This window comes from Gallus gallus, chromosome 8 (genome assembly GCF_016699485.2).
Source record: "Gallus gallus isolate bGalGal1 chromosome 8, bGalGal1.mat.broiler.GRCg7b, whole genome shotgun sequence".
Classification (NCBI taxonomy): domain Eukaryota; kingdom Metazoa; phylum Chordata; class Aves; order Galliformes; family Phasianidae; genus Gallus; species Gallus gallus.
In genome coordinates this window covers 23,164,730-23,181,125 of record NC_052539.1, presented here as the reverse complement: position 1 = coordinate 23,181,125, position 16,396 = coordinate 23,164,730, and the positions used below count along the sequence as shown (strand labels likewise).

At 35.1% G+C, this 16,396-nt stretch overlaps 1 protein-coding gene across 8 annotated transcripts in view; it reads left to right on the top strand.

The window, feature by feature from the left end:
• The window catches only part of BEND5 (BEN domain containing 5), an 840,137-nt gene that overhangs the window by 39,822 nt on the left and 783,919 nt on the right, over positions 1-16,396 (top strand). For 6 of the 8 annotated variants that reach the window (XM_001235270.7, XM_046944497.1, XM_046944499.1 and 3 more), the window contains one exon: positions 3,354-3,478. In XM_001235270.7, the coding sequence (XP_001235271.5) occupies positions 3,354-3,478 (125 nt within the window). Of the gene's footprint in view, positions 1-1,523; positions 1,849-3,353; positions 3,479-16,396 lie in introns of those variants that run through there. The other 2 variants (XM_046944498.1, XM_040704668.2) reach the window with 2 other exon arrangements.

The window sequence follows — 16,396 nt, the reverse complement described above, 5'->3', positions numbered from 1 at the left end:
AAAGTCAGGAAGTGTTTTGTTCTTGCAGTTCTAGGCTTCTTTGTACCAAAACTGCTGTCTTGTTTAATGATATTGCTATGTGGGTTGAAATTAGGCTGACAGATTGTGAGCAAAGGCTGTGGTACCATGAACAATAGCCTATTGAGCATGAGGAACTTGTTGAATTGGTTACCAGAGGCATTAGTGTTAGGTCTAGCCTATTTAGCATCTGGAAGACAGAGAAGTACTGTGCTAATGAAAAGTATAAATGATACTAAACTGCATATGGCTGCAGGTGACTGCAGCAGCTGAGATGTATTGTGCAGGAACCTAGTAAGGAGCAGTTCTGAAGGCAAAAGGCAATAAAGTGAGATACAACTCATAAAAATAAAAAACTGTGTTAAGAAGCAGGTAAGTATTCTATTTATCCCCAATACTTGGTTTGAATAAAGTTGTTTTGGGAGTCCATCAGAAATCCTTCACTCAGTGGTTAAATTGTTGCAGCTGCTGCTGGGTTTCTGTTGAGTATGTATCTCTCCGAGGGCAGACTGGCCTTCAGTGTTCTGGCTTTTCAACACCAGTGATTTCACTGTCGGGTTCTAGTTCAGGAACCCCCTGGGCTATGCAGAAAAGTAGTTCTGAGTGAACAAACTGTCCCTGGAACAGTTTAGACCAGTTTTGATATTAAAACAGAAGCTGAGATGTGTGGTAGGTAAAAAAATAAAAATAAAAAATCAAGATCTCCTTTTGCTCTGTTTTTATTTATTCACTCGATCTTTTAGTTTTCCATGGCTTGCAAGTTGAAGTTCTTAATGATCTTCGAACTTAAGTAAAAACATCTAGACTTACATTTCATCTGGAAATCTTTCCGCCAGATTTTGTGCCTCCTGTTCTGTGCTGCAGGTAACTTGCTCTGCATGGGGAGTAGCTGGGATCAGTGGAGACTTTTACACCTTGTGGTTTACAAGCAGGACCTATTCCACAGTCTGTATTCACCCAGCTGGCTGCCTTCATGTTAGAGGATCTTTCAATACCACACAGACCACTTGAGTTGCTGTGACTCTGAGTGCCCATGCTTTAAGCTATGTCCAGGGAGGTTTTGGGACCTGTGACCCAAAGCAGCCTGTTCCTATTCTTGTTTCCCTGTGACCCTATGTGAATTAAATGGAATCCAACCTATGCTGCTACACTGATCAGACCACCTAGCTGTACTTTCACTGCCCTTCCTCAACAGGAGGGGAAGAAAATAAGATGGAAAAAATCTCATGGCTTGAGACAAAGGGAGGTCAGCTAGCAATTACCATCAAAGGCAAAACAGTTGACTTAGAGAAAACTTTTCAATTTATTGCCAGTTAAAATAGGGTTAGGTAGTGAGTGAGAGAGACAAATTTAAGCACCACCTTTCCCCACCCCTCCCTCTTTCCCAGGATCCTTTATTCCTGCCCCCCACAGTGAGTGGCACAGAGGCATGGAGAATGGCAGGTGCTCAGTTTCTAACAGCCCCTCTGTGCTCTGTTTTTTTTATCTTCACATGTTCCCCTAATCTGGTGTGCATCCTGCCCAGGCTGCAGGGCCTTCAGCAAACAGCCCCCTGCTGCAGTGTGCTCCCTGCACAGGCTGCTGGGTGTCTGGGCCTCAGCACCTGGAGCACCCATCACTGCCTCCTGCCTTGGCTGTGGTGCTTGCAGGGCTGCTCCTCAGCTGTCCCCTCAGCCTGTGTGCCATGTTTTGCCCTTTCTTGAGCAATCCTTCACCCCTAGCACTGCTGAGAGGCCTGGCCGTATGCTGAGGAGGGGCCGTTGGAGCAGGCCCAGTGTCTCCTCACCACAGTCCCTGCAGAGCAGGTGATGTTATCTGTGTTTGTGAAAGGTATTCTTGCTGCACCATGTAGCTTTTTTTTCTTCCCCAAATATTTCTAATTCCAAATGTATCCTTCAGGGAAGTGATTAGGAACAGATTGTTAGCATGAAGAGGTTTTCTGAAGTGAGAATCAGCGAGAAGAATATTCCTCTGAAAAGGAGGCTGTGGGCAGAAAAGTAGAGGGTAACATTAAAAATAGGGAAAGTTGAAAGTGCTCACTGTTCAACTGGCAAAGCCAGTAACAATTTAACGAAGAAATTCTGCAAATCTACTGGTGAACAGATTTGAATGTTATTTACTGCTTCTTCACCCCAAAGCAGCTGATGATCCAAATTTTCCTACTTCTTCTCATGCTTAGTAGTGTGCTACCAATGATCAGTCATACTGACTGAGATGAGACTTGCTGAGGAGGAAGTTGTTAATTTCAATGATGTTATAAGTAACTATTTGAACAGCATATATCCATCATGGGAATACATATTTACATCCACAAATATATCTGAAACCACAAAAACAGTTTGGGTCATCGTACGGTGCTAGTTTGTTTTACAGGCATAAATTGTAATAAAGAGTAAAGTTCAAATTATAAGGTGTGATAGGGTGGTATTTGTTTTGGATGAGTAAATTGTGACAAAATTGTTTTTGTCATATACATATGAAGTGGAGGAAAAAAGTTGATATAAACATTCTACTATCATTTTTGTTAACTGAAAAAATTAGAGAAGAGGTCAATTTGAATAGTAAAAGCCCTTGCAATTGTCTTTTTTGTGTATTCACGTATATTTTGTTTACTGGTACGTGTGAGGGCTGCTCTGGAAGTAATGCCTCCTAATTTATTGTGTTGGCCCATGACATCAGAAGTAAATGTTGGTGATATAGCAGAAGAGGTTGAACCTTCACACCAGTATTCCATTATATTTTGTTGTGATGTGACAGATGGCAGCAGAAGGGTAGTCTGACAAAATTGCATCTGACATGGAAGTGTATATGAGGCAAGGGGCCTCCATGAGTTCCACTATGAGGAAAAAATGGACCCACTGAAATTTTTTGACATGTGCTGAATGTTTGTAGAAAGCCATAGGTGTGAGCACAGTGAAGTGGTGGGCAGTGCATTTCAGCAGTGGCTACAGCAACATGAGATACAAGCCACTTTGTAGATGGCCACTCAGATTTTCATGAACATAGCATGTAGGCTCTTGTTCATTGTTGTTGGAGACTAGATAGGAAAATACTGTTTTCTAGTTGAGAATTTGCTGTATCAAGTAGTGCTCTTTGTGGCTGTTGAAATTTCTCTGGAAATAAATTACTTTAAGCGGCCTACGTATTTTACTTTGTGATCATAATTCAGTCATTTAAAAATAATTCTGTGCTATCGTAAAGCCCATTATACATTATACATATAACATACTTTTTAAACAGCAAAATTAAATTTTTAAAACTTTTCTGTTTGTAGTTCTTGTCCTAGAACTTATCCATTTATTAAAATGTATTATTTTTCACATGTTTTTTTGTAGGTAACCTTGGAAGAGTGGACCACATCACAGAATTTGAGTATGACCTTTTCATCAGACCAGATACCTGTAACCCACGCTTTCGAGTTTGGTTCAACTTCACCGTTGAAAATGTAAAAGAATCACAGGTAAGTACATATTAATTTAAGTAGTATGACAGCTTTAAACATGGCTTATACAAGAATATATTTTCCTTCTAAAAGAAAAAAGATGCTGTCCAGGGCTTGTAACTATTAATTTGTTGTAAAACGTGTTTCAGTCCTTTGAATTTTGATAAGTAAAAGCAATTATCATCTTGACTGGATATCACCAGGTTTTTTCTGCTGTCTAAAACAGGTAATCATTGCTAAGACAGCATAAGAATTACCACCTAGTATTATTTGTATTGATAATGGCTGATATACAATAATGTATATATGTTTATCTGATCTGTATATGAAAACCAAGTCCACCATTGGTGTTCAAGTCTTATCACTTAAGCCTTCATTTAAAACATCTACAACGAGTTATCCTTCCAAACAGGTATTATTATTGTGTCTTGTAACAGAAGAGAGGTAGCATGTTTATGTGAGCCCTGTGAAAAACGTTTATCTTTATATGTGAAAGAACTTGATAGGAAACTGCTTCATCTACCTTTAAATAACATTTATTTTCATTAAAAAAAAAAAAGAAACAAGTACAACAAAAACATGATAAACAAATGGAGCAAGTAAGTATTTTTGTTAGTTTAAAATGAGTGAAAATAAGCAGTCTTTATTTTCACATTGACAAGTCAACAAAGATTTAATTCCACTTTCCACACATTACTTGCATTTTATTCTGGTATTTTATTGTTTATCACAATCAGACTGATTTTTTTCACCTACTGGGGAAAAAAACCCCACATTTTATAACAGAGAAAAACTGGAGAAGCTCGATACTTGTACTTCTATGAGACTAATATCTTTATATCCACCACTGTACCATTACTGTTACAACTAGAACTCATGAAATTGTTTATCTGTCTTCCTGGAGCCTGATAGTTTATCAGACAGGCCCTTTTCCCCTGCTGTGCCTTAGTCAACTACGATCAAATTATATAGTCATGAGATGAATGAGAATCTGTCTCAAGGAGGCAAAGAGATCTGGCAGAAAGATACAATATATATCTAGTGCTTACAGGATATTTGTTTTCATGGTTGTCTACATGGAAGAGGACGTTTTCACTATTAAGTTTGACTTGTGAGGTCTGATTTTTATAATGTGTCTTCCTGTAATCTTTTTTTCATCTCTTCAATTTCCGTTAAAATGAGACCTGCATGAACGTAATCTAGTCTGGAACCTTATTTAGGTCTTTGTGCTAGCAGACATGGGCAGTATTAGTCATTGCATCTCAGCTATATTAAATGAATTCTAGAAATTGCTATTTCAAATGTTCTGTTTAACCTAGTTTGTGCATTTTGATTATTTTTATTGCTGTAAAATAACAAAAACCATACCATGTTGTATTGCTTAGTGCTGTTGCACTAATGTGTAAGTAACTTCTATCTCTTGACTTGCAGAAGTACATATCTTAACTCCATGTAAGTAACTGTCTGTATAAATTATACTTATTGTTGCTGTAACATATGGATAATGTGATAGGTAGGCAGATCTTTGTGTTAACACGTCCCAGGCCTGGTTTCAGCCATTTAGGTGATGTTACTAAATGTACTAGTTTTACGTTTTATGTATATTACATTTTCTTCTTAATGTTCCTTTTCATTGTTTCAAATTCTTAACTAGTTTACTTAGATTTAAAATAAATTTGAGAATTTTCACATGGTAAGAATCTCTTCAGCCTTCCTTAATATTTCACACTAAAGTTTTTATAATGAAATTAGTTTCAAATTTATCATGAGAAAACAAGTAACCACCTTTCACTATCTGGCTTAGCAATCATTCATTTCATTTTTCTTCTGTTGTATCAGACACTGACATCCAACAGTGGCAAACTGATAAAAAGTGAATGAAAAAGGCAAGGTGGAAAGGCAAGAATCATACAAACACCATGTATTTTTCATTTAGTTTTCAGTTCAACTACTAGAAAGTAGTGATTTTTATAGTGTTTAGTGCTCTGTGGTGTATTATGAATCTAGAGAGAAATATGAGGAAAAACCTTTGAGATATTCTTGTCAATCTCACTGTCCATGTATTGTTCCATTTTTCTGTAGTACAGTTTTGTCTTAAGACATGGAGCTTTCACTACTTTTATTTGGAGATCTTTCTGTAGATTCCTCTCGCTAATGCCATTGCTTGATATTTTGCCTAAAAGTTTTCTGTATTTAATCACTTTGTTCTTAGTTGTAATTCTGCTTAATAATAACTTCTCCTGATACAAAATATCCTTGACTAACATGTACTTTTGTTATCACATTCTTCAGCATTTATTTCTTATCCTAGCTATCATGTTTGGTTCTTCCTGTCCTGCATGACAGATCACTTCAGCTTAAGTATTTTTATGCTTTGGGACCTTTGGACTTTCATAAGTGAATCTTTCTCAACCCTTTGATAATTAGCCCAGTTTCCGGAGGAAACAAGGCTCATATGATCACACAGTCTATGTTACGCTTGCTAGCCTAGATTTTTGTGTGGTTAATGATCTTTCTCCACTCCCTTCTCTCTCAATAGCTTTTTAACTCTTAGCCAATTTCAACCCCATTGGACAGGAATTCCTGTACTTTTCAGGAAAGTAAACAGCCAGATGGGCAAAAGACCCCATTAGTGTTCCCACTGGCAGAAAGGCTGTAGTATGAGATCATTTCTTATTCAGCATCAGAGAAGCCACAGAGGAGATGCACAGGAAAAAGTACTCATTGGAATTTGCATATTGAAGATAGCAGAGAATCCAACCATGAAATCCAAATCCATAGCACTTAATGGTTTTACTTCTTGCAGAACTTCCTGCTTTTATTATTATTCCTCTTCCAATTCCTACGATATTTTCTTCATAATATGGAAGTGACATTTAACAGCCAATTCTGAGTTCACTAGCATGCCAGTTTACAAAGAAGAAATTCTAGTCCCTTTGCTCTGTTGCTCTCTTAGTATAGACAGCTGCAGCAGCCTTTTGTTACTTTGTCACTATGGAAACCCATGCCTAATTTGTTGTTCACTATCATACATAAGTCTTTTTCAGAGTGATTGCTTCCTTTCTTATGTTATATATGTGTTAGTTCCCTGTTGTACTTCAGTAACAGAGGTAGGTAATAGAACTGTGTTATGTAGCACAGCAGTGAGAGCCAGAATCTCTTCAAAATTACTTTTAGAAATTTATCATAAATTTATTCTATTTGATGCTTTTCCCTATATTACATTAGAATCAGTATTAATTTTCTTTCACTGGGAAACTAGTAATCAAACTCCTTTATAACTTGGACTTTCAACATCAGGCATGTCATGTTCTTAGTTAAATCTTTTTTTTTTTTTTTAGCAAGGAAAAATAGAAAAAGGTACCTAATGGTTTACATTTATGGGAAGAAGGAACCATTATATAATATGCCTCTGAGGTGTAAAATTTGGCCTTCTGGTCTCCCCATATGGTTTCTGACTTGCAAGTCAATTGGTCTCATAAGATCTGAACTGTGGATTCCTTTAGTCATTTGTTCAATGAATTCAATTAACGCTGATATTGGAATGAACAACAAAAAAACCCCACGACTGGCATATTCCATATAAGGACTGTAATCATGCTATGATTACGCTTACAATAACCATGAAAAGGAGAATGAAGAAAATAGGATTTTCTGTAGAACACCCATTCTGATGGGTAAAGCCACCAATTTCTCTAATTATACATGTATCACAGAGCTACTGTCTATTTCTGGACAATGTTCTTTATTGGGTAGGGTTTTTTTCCCATTAATTTTAACCATGGCCTCTACAACACTGTCTATGATTTTGCTAACCTTCTTTGTGAAACTGAAAACTGGATGAACAAATGTCACATCTAGTTTGCATTTCAAGTATTTGCAACAGACAGTGCTTCAGATGCACGATTGCTTCTAAGCTAGAATGTCATTAAAGGTGTTAGAAGCAGTGATTAATTTGATAACTAAGGAGAATAAAAATGTGTGTACATGTGATAAATTATAAAAAAAAAAAACTTGCAAGTATGCCTCAGTTGGAGGATTTTTACAGGTGAATATAGTAATTATGTCATTTTGGGGCCATACCTAGAAATTCTAGTTAAGGTGTGGGCAATCAATTTTCCAGATACAGTAGCCACACTAGTGAAAGATGATCTCTGTACTGGCAAATTTACTTCTGCTGAATTTGAGAAGAGATAAGAGCTGAATGCAGCAAAGTGATGAAAAGATTAAAATTATCTTTGAGGTTATTAATTACTGTAAAGAACAGCAACCATATTATACCAATGCACATTTAGGTTATACAATATATCTTGTATGTGTATGTATTCTGAACAGCTCTGCTGTCTGAATCATGTTCAGAAGTGATATTTTCACTGAGATTAAAAAAAGAATTTCCAACATAAGGGGTTTCCTAATAGTGCCAAATTTTGTTCAGTAAGTGTTGATAAATACATTAGGAGTTCTCCATCATAAAGATACTGACAAAACGTACTGAGAAGGATGGAGGAAAAAATTGGATATTTGATAACTAGGATTTGATCACTATCTATAGTTAGAAAGAAAACCAAGGTTAAAATCAAATAATCAAATGTTATTTACTTAGAAGGCATTCTCCCTGTTCTACTTCAGTTGCAGCTGGATTGAGAATAGAATACTGGCTGAAATTTTCTTGTTTTTCTTATGTGTTACTATGGAGCAGGGCATAAGATTACTTAATTTTCTTTAGAAGTTGAACAGGATGCCGAGTTAAGACAGCTAATGTATTTGAATATTATAGATTCACAGAGATCTTAGTTTATTCTTCAACTCCAAAATTTGTTGTTTTTTTTAAAGATAACAGTAACCAAAAAAAAAAGCTTGCAGCCTGTACAACCTTTATTTTTCATTGGGTTTTCAGTATATATTCATCACTGGCACTGGACTTCTTAGTTTTCTCAGGTCTCTATTACTGTCCTAAAACAACTTGGAGATCATTATTGGAGATGTTTCTTACATGTATATCTGCATGCCTTTAAAATATGAGACAGGCTATTTTGAGTGCATTTTGACATCTTTTATGTAACTGCATTTAGTACAGGGTAAGTAAACTACATTTTCATAAAACATATGCCATTCAGCCTGAGGGGGGGAAAAAAGAAATGACATAGCCAGACTCATGATGCACATTTTGTAAGAACTTACAGAACTGTAGCATATGATAATATGGATCCATTACATTCGTTATGAGAAGGACTTGAATTATCTGAAATGTGTATTAGTAAACATAATGGTTTATTCCAAAGGAGCCTCAGAACTTCTAAAAAGTAGTTTCACCGATGTTTTCATTAGAAAGTGTTTTAATATTGTACTAAGTTGAAAGTGCAAAGTGCTTAGGGTTAGAATACGTATAGTAGTAATTGAAGTAATTATTTACTGAAGAAGCCACGTGAAGTGTTATTTATGTAAGAAACAAAGCAGTGACATTTGAAATACATTGTACGTTCATCTCAACATTAAAAAAAGAAAATCAATTGAACATACCTCAGTTCTGAAGAAAAATACTTTTTCCATTTTTGAAACTTGTGCCTATGTTGGTCATGTATAAAATTAGATTCATAAGCGATGGTTATTCCAAGTTGGAATACTTTCAAGTATGCATAATTTTATTTTGGATCAATAATTTTGTTGTGCTTGTAATAGGCTGAGGGTACATGTGAAGCGTTAGTAAGTACAGTACGGTGTGCATCTCCATGAAATAATCCAAAGTTGTTGTGACGTGTCATCTTTTGAAAAGTAATGAATACACAGTTTAGGAAACGCAGACAATAATCAATGTTAGTAGAACAACTGCTGTCCAGACAAAATTTTCTCTCTTGGCATGACGGTGTTAAGTTCATAAACTTTTCGAGGTTTCACTAAGAAAATTTTAGATGCCAGTGTTTTCTAATCATTGCAAACATACTGTGTTTGAAATATTACCCTGGTTTATGCTTACAGAAGACTAATGGCCAGGTGTTTAATTTCCTATTATGATGGCATCTGTCACTCTGAATGTCAAAAATATCTTATAAGTGCCATAAACAAAATCAGCACTGTGTTGATCTTGATGTCAGTGATGTGACATGCTTATTTTCTTTCATTTTAAAAACTTTTTTTTATGATTAAATACCTCCTTTTTTTTTTCAGTTCCGGTGTTAATTTTCTTTCATGGAAATGTGTTTCAGTTCTATTTTTATAACTGGGAAGTGTTTACATCAGGATTGTCATTGCAATATTTCAAGGGGGCTTGTAAGAAAGATGGAGAGTAACTTATTACTAAGGCATGTAGTGATAGGACAGATGGTAACGGTTTTAAATTAAAAATGGTAGATATAGATTTGTTATACGGAAGAATTATTTTTTCATTATGACAGTGGTAAAATCCTGGAACAGGTTATTCAAAGAAGTTGTGTTTTGTTTTGGGAAATCATGAAAAATAGCAGTGTACTTCTATATTGACTCCCCCCCCTTCCAAAAGAGAATCACTGAGTATTTAGCACTTATTATGGTATCACCAACTGATTATAATGGTTGTGTATAGTTGCACTGGTGTAAGAGCTGGCCTTTAAGCCTTAAATAGCCAATGTCTGCTTATACACGTCTGCTCATGATGGCACTGATAATTTTTTTTGCAAATTGAGAAGCTCCATGGAAGCTTCTAATTTTCATACTAGTGCTACTGTGATGAACTGCAGCTCATTACTGTAAACTGATGGCAGCTGTTAATAGTATTACAGGCAGACACTTTTTATTTAAGGGAAACATTAGCCAGTAACTGGTAGATTTCTGACACAGTATTACATAAAGCTTCCTGTTAGGAAGGAGAGCAAAGAGAAATGGATTTGAACCCATTAGTATCAGAATTACGTGTCAAAAAGCTAGAGCAGAGTTCAATTTATTTCTGCAATAAAGTGTAAGCTAGAGATTGACTTGACAATTATTTTACCTTACATTGCTCTGGTTGTTCTGAGATGACTATTCCAACATCAAATCATCTTGTTTGGACATCTTTTACTAAATAACATGCTAGTCTAAATATGCATTATGTTATGTTGCAGCTAAAACTCAGAAGGCTTTTCAAGTAGAAATGAGTTTTTTATTACTGTTTTTACTAAAGAATGCATATACAGTGGAATGTATTCAGAATAGATTTAAAACAACTGCAAGTGTTTCTGTGAAATCTAGTGTTTGTTGCTGACTATAGTTCACATTGTCATTGAAAGGATAATCTTTCCGAAGCTTTTAGTAGGTTGGTATAAGCAATATAAATAATCTGCCCCCAAACTTTTGTTTTCTCTAAGCCTGTTACTGTATGAGATTATTGCTTCTGTTTGCTATTTTCCCTGATAATTTTCCGATGTAAATGATAACAAACGAGCCACTTTCTCACTATCATTTTTAAACGTGAGAAGAGCATTCTTATCAACATTATTGTGTATTTTATATATTTAGCCTCTAACACTGAAAAACGTGAGTTCAAACCCTTAAATGTACACATTATAAAGGGCTTTTCTTGGAATGACAAATCTGAGTGTATTTCTCTTGCAATGAAATGGTGATTCTCTACAGAATGCTTCTAGCTGTATAGAGTATTTTTTTTTTGTTTTGTGGAGGCTTGTTTAGTGTGCTCCTACTACCCTCTGGAAACTCATGTGAAGCTTCACACACAGGATTATTCTTTTTGTGCACTGAGGTATGGTTTCTCCTTGCAGGATTTACACACTTTAGTGCACGACCATCAGAAGTGATGCAGAAGAAGAATGTTGCTTACACTGCATCATCTTGTGTGTTTGTATTCTGTGTAGCTGTGTGGGCAAAACTAATCCCAGCACTGGAGGACTACAGAATATTGTGGGAGTTGCAGTAGGACATGTTTGCTCCTTAAAACTTGACACTGATATTGAGTTCCATATGTTAGATTAGAGTTGCCTCAATAGTCAGATTAAACAGAATATCCTTCCGGCAGGCGTGTGGAATGGCAATTCCATGGATTTGGAGTAGTCAGGATTCAACTACAATAGCTGTTCCCTGTGGGTTGTGTCCTCCCTATGGCTGCAGAAGGAGAAAACAAATTTATGTGAGGCAGAGGTTAATACAGCTTCCTACCTAAGTAAATTGTTATTTTATATGAATTCTAGCTGTTTTTATCACAAAAGTAATTTGAGTAATATATTTTATTGATTTAAAGTCTGCTAACTATAAAAGCCTACAGAAAGAGACTGTATGCATACAGGAAAAGAATATTTTGCCAAGAATATCTCATGCATAAATACAAATGAATATTTTAAATGTAAATGTTTGGCTAGATTATTCTTCAGAGACGCATATTGATTTTTGTTGTCACCCTTCAGTGAGATTTAGTGTAGATTACCAGGAAATCCTTTCCAAGCACATACTGAGGAAAAAAATATATATATTGTTAACAAATTAACTGTGTTTACTCCATCATCCCTACTGGAAGTGTCTTTCAGCTTTTAAAAAATTACTCATTTGATGCATATTGCATACAGGTCCGAACTGTGGTTGATGTGCTAGGAAGTAGGCTTTCCAATTCATAGCTCAGTGAAAACAAAGCTTTAATGTTTTTCATTTTTCTTTCTTGCTCTAGGTGTAGAGTTGTGGCTCTCTCACTGTAGCGGTAGAAATAATGTAGAAGTTTGTAGGTCAGACTATTGTAACATGCAATAATTTGGATCGTGTGGTATTGAAGGTCAAGTTCAGTACTTAAGTATGTTATATTCAATTCTCTAATAAACCTAACATTCAGAAATTTGAGTGTTTCATGGGTTTGATTATGGATTATAGTAATTTTACACTTTGGTGGTTAAATACATATAATGTTGAAGAAATAAGATACTTTTTCCATATTTTTTCTTTGTGATTTAGAAGTTAAAAAATATATTTGAACAATTTAGTTGGTCAGAAGAGAAACCAATATTTTTTCCCCCCGCAGTTTTATATAATTTTATACCTATCTATAAGAAAGTATCAACATTATCAGTCACTTCTAGTTTTTGGGTACTTACTAGAAGATTTGAGACTGAGGAAATATTCTTAGATCTTGGATAGAACTTTGCAAACTGCATCTAGCAATGCAGGGATTTCCCCCCTGTACTTCTGCGAAATTGGAAGTTTTAGATAAAGCCATTTGAATTAAAAAAATTGCAACTGCCTTGTTGCAAGGTTAAAATTATATTAACTTAATATTATCTTTCAACCCTTATTTCTGCTAGTTATGGCCATTTGTGTAGCTGGATTACTTAGTTTGGAAGTAATCCAGAGAATTATGTATAAGAAATGCAGTCATTCATATGTGAATGCAAGAGCTGTAAATATATGATGCAACCAGGTACAAGCAGTATCCCATATCAGAAAATGAGTAAGAAAACAGCTATAATAAGCAAATGCATTCTGTTGTAGGTCAGTTGTATTTTTATTGGTACCGATTGTGCAAGTAGAAATTAAAGTTACTTTAAAGCTTACGTAGCGTTTTTGTCTTGACAGTACTGTTAGCTTTAAGTGTTGAATTACTTGATATTTATTACCAATAATAAGTAATAAATATTATCAATAATAAGTAGCAAGAACATCTACAAATCCTAACAAATCATACGACAGCAGTGAAATGTAACAATTTTGGTTTTCATGACATTGCTATTGCTAACCTTCCTTCATTTTTGTGCAAATGGTTTCAAAACTATTAATGTCATGTCACTTAAGGGACTGTCAATGATGCAGGAGATGACACTGCAACATTCCTGTACATTACTGTATTGTAATAGGGTTAAATCAGATTTCCTATGCACCACATTGCTTATTCTATTGAATAACAAACGTTCAGACTTGCTAGCAAAATTCTGCTTCTGGTATTTCAAAGGAACACTGATGCTTGTAGTTATATAGGGGTAGTTGTAAAGTTACAAATATTAAAATTAGACATTTCTATGTTCTCAAAACATTTGGGAACATTTGGAATTTGGCTTTTATTATGATCTCTCTCAGATGTACTTGAGGAAACAAAGCAGAAAGACTTCAGGAAAAATATTAGTCTTTGTGGTAGAACTGGCTTTATAAAAAGTCAACCAAGCAGGGGCATTTTAACATAATTTTCTCCTGACTTAAAACAATCTGAATTTTATCACTTTATCAAACTGCATTCCTTTGCATGAAGTATGTGTAGAAGATGCTTCTGAATTTGCATTTTCATTAGATTTAGCATTCAGCACCTAATGCCATAAATTTGTTTTTGAAACTCTTTAATTCCCCTGAGTGTTCCAACATATTGAATGCTATTTGCTTTGTATTATGTTGGCAGCAAATCTGCAGTGAAAATGCTGTCAATATATATTCATAGCTAACATTGTTAACTAAAAGCAATATTGTTTTTCTATTGTAAGCTGTCACAAATGTTTGGCACCCTGTTGTGCAAGCCAAAAATGTGTCAAAGAAAGGAATGAACATTTCTGAAGAAAAGTGCAGTGATAGTGTCAAATTTTCTACATTAAAATACTTTGCTGTTTGTACAGACCTTTACATTACTATGAAACACAGTTTTTAAGAATTCTAAGGTTAGGATATTGTGAGAGCATGCATGCTGTTAGAGTTATTATGTGACATGATAGAAGCACAGTAAATGATATAGCTATTTCACTTTCCAGTGCAATACTAATCGAGCTGTAAATTGTTCTATTAAACAGATTATTTTATTAAAGATGTACTATTTATGGAAAATGAATGAAGCTTTAAAAATACATTCAGGTATAGCTTTTTTTTCTAGATTAAGTGTATAATTAACTGCAAAGTTTATAAATATTTCCATAGGAGTTATCCTTATCCTTGTGGAAGTTACACTGATTTGTTTATTTGAAGTTTTTTCCTCAAGCATTCATTCTCTTCTAAAGAAATTGGTATATTTTTGTACCTGCATGCACCTCTTGCCTAGGAACATCTCAGAACAAAGTACTTCTGTGGGTAGCAATAGGTGTAAGAGTAAAAAGTGTCTGTCTACCACACAAATAACGGTGGTAATGCTAATAAATAATAAATGACCAGAAGTTGAAATAAGACAAATTGAAATCTTTTGTGCAACTCTTACAAATATTTTAAGCCAGAGTACTTTTGACCTAGGCAATGTAAATTAAACTTTTAAGTAAGATAGCAAAAGAAGGTGCAATGAAGATGGCTTGCCATTAGGTATATTACAATTTTGATCAGTACAGAATTCAGTTAATAACAGGGAAGAACACTGAAAAATGAAAACTTCAGTCCTGTGTGTGTCTCACTGAAATATCAGAGCTTTACGAAGTTGCAAATTTTCTAGTATTCTCATCTGTCAGAGGTAACTTCTTTTCCGTATTTACTAAGGTGAAAAGATTAATCCACATCTATCCTCAAAGTCTCATTTTTGATACCTTTCATCAGTCCTAAGAAACCAGCGTCATATTTGGAATTTACTGAATTATAAGGTGAAGTATTTGGGAAATGTTTTTGAGAGAACCCTCACACATTGAATGCTCAGTGTAGTGTTTAAAAAAAATCCCTTACGTATTCTAGTCTGCTGTTCAAGTACAATCCTTGGTAAGTCTGGTTGACCACTACTTTACACCCAGCAATATGTTGGTAATACATACTAATGTGCACTGTCTTCTATAAACTGTCTTCTATAATATTGGCATGTATCCCAAGTACACTGATTTAGCTACAATGCTGCCAACAATAATTTAGTTATCCCTTTCAGCTGATTTTTACCATTCTGCTTTATAGTAATCTTCTCTGCTTTCTGTACTTACGCAGTTTACCTGGGGAATTTGTACCACAAGTGATTTCACAAAGTCTCTGTTCTGGAATCACGATTTTCACACATTCTCTGAGAATGACAAAATAACAAGAGTTTCCAATGACTTTGGTGAGATTAATAAAATATAATCAGCATGTTGGAAAACTGGCCATTTTATTTGCTTGCACAATCTTCTATACGTTCTCTAATGTACTTTCAAATATGATTGCAGGAAATTCAGAGCTTCCTGCAGTGATAATGGAACAATATGTGACAGTGGCATAATTGTGGTGTATGCAGCAAATATTTAAACATCAGGAGACATTTGAAGTAAATATCTTTTTTTCTGTTTTTCTTTTTAGCCTCCAGTAAAGAAAGTTATCTCCCAAACTGTTTAGAGCCCACCTTTCTGGGATCATGTTCCTATATTCATTTTGAGAAAACAATCACCCACCACCCATAACTTTAGTACTTCAAGAGAACATTCATCAGTAATAGCCTTTTCTGTTAAAATCTGTCTATACAATAGATGCATTAATGTGAGGCACAAATGAGAGAAACAGCAGAACATAAAGGCACATACTGATGGCTCCCTTTACAACTGGTGCCTGTAACTTAGTCCTACGAACTTCTATGAGAAAGACAATACTTTCACTTTCTGTGGAAAGTCATAGGCATTATCCACTTTTAACTTTTTTTTGTCCTGGTGTAATCTTGATGTGGGCTGAGGGGACAACTGTGTCCATGCAGGGAGATTCCCAGTAATTCCTAGAATGAGGTGACCATGTCAGTAAATGAGTCAGTAAATGCAAATGAGGATGGCCAACACAAATGAGGATGACAAAAATCAGAGCCATGAGCATGTGGCATTGTGTGAAGCTGGTAAAGTAAAATACACTGAGTGTGCCATCTCTAGTAATTTAGTTTTCTTTATTGTAACAGCCAGCATAGTATAACTTAGAGACAGAGAAGTAAAACCTGGGCTAATGCTTCACTTACAGATGTAGCATCCACTTCATAGACAAAGGAAGGAATAGTAGGTTCTGTTTTTTCACAAAAATAAGAATGTCATTAACAGTAAAAAAGACACCAATCTAAGATTAAGTAGGCTACAACTTTGCATAGCTACTTTCATTACTGTG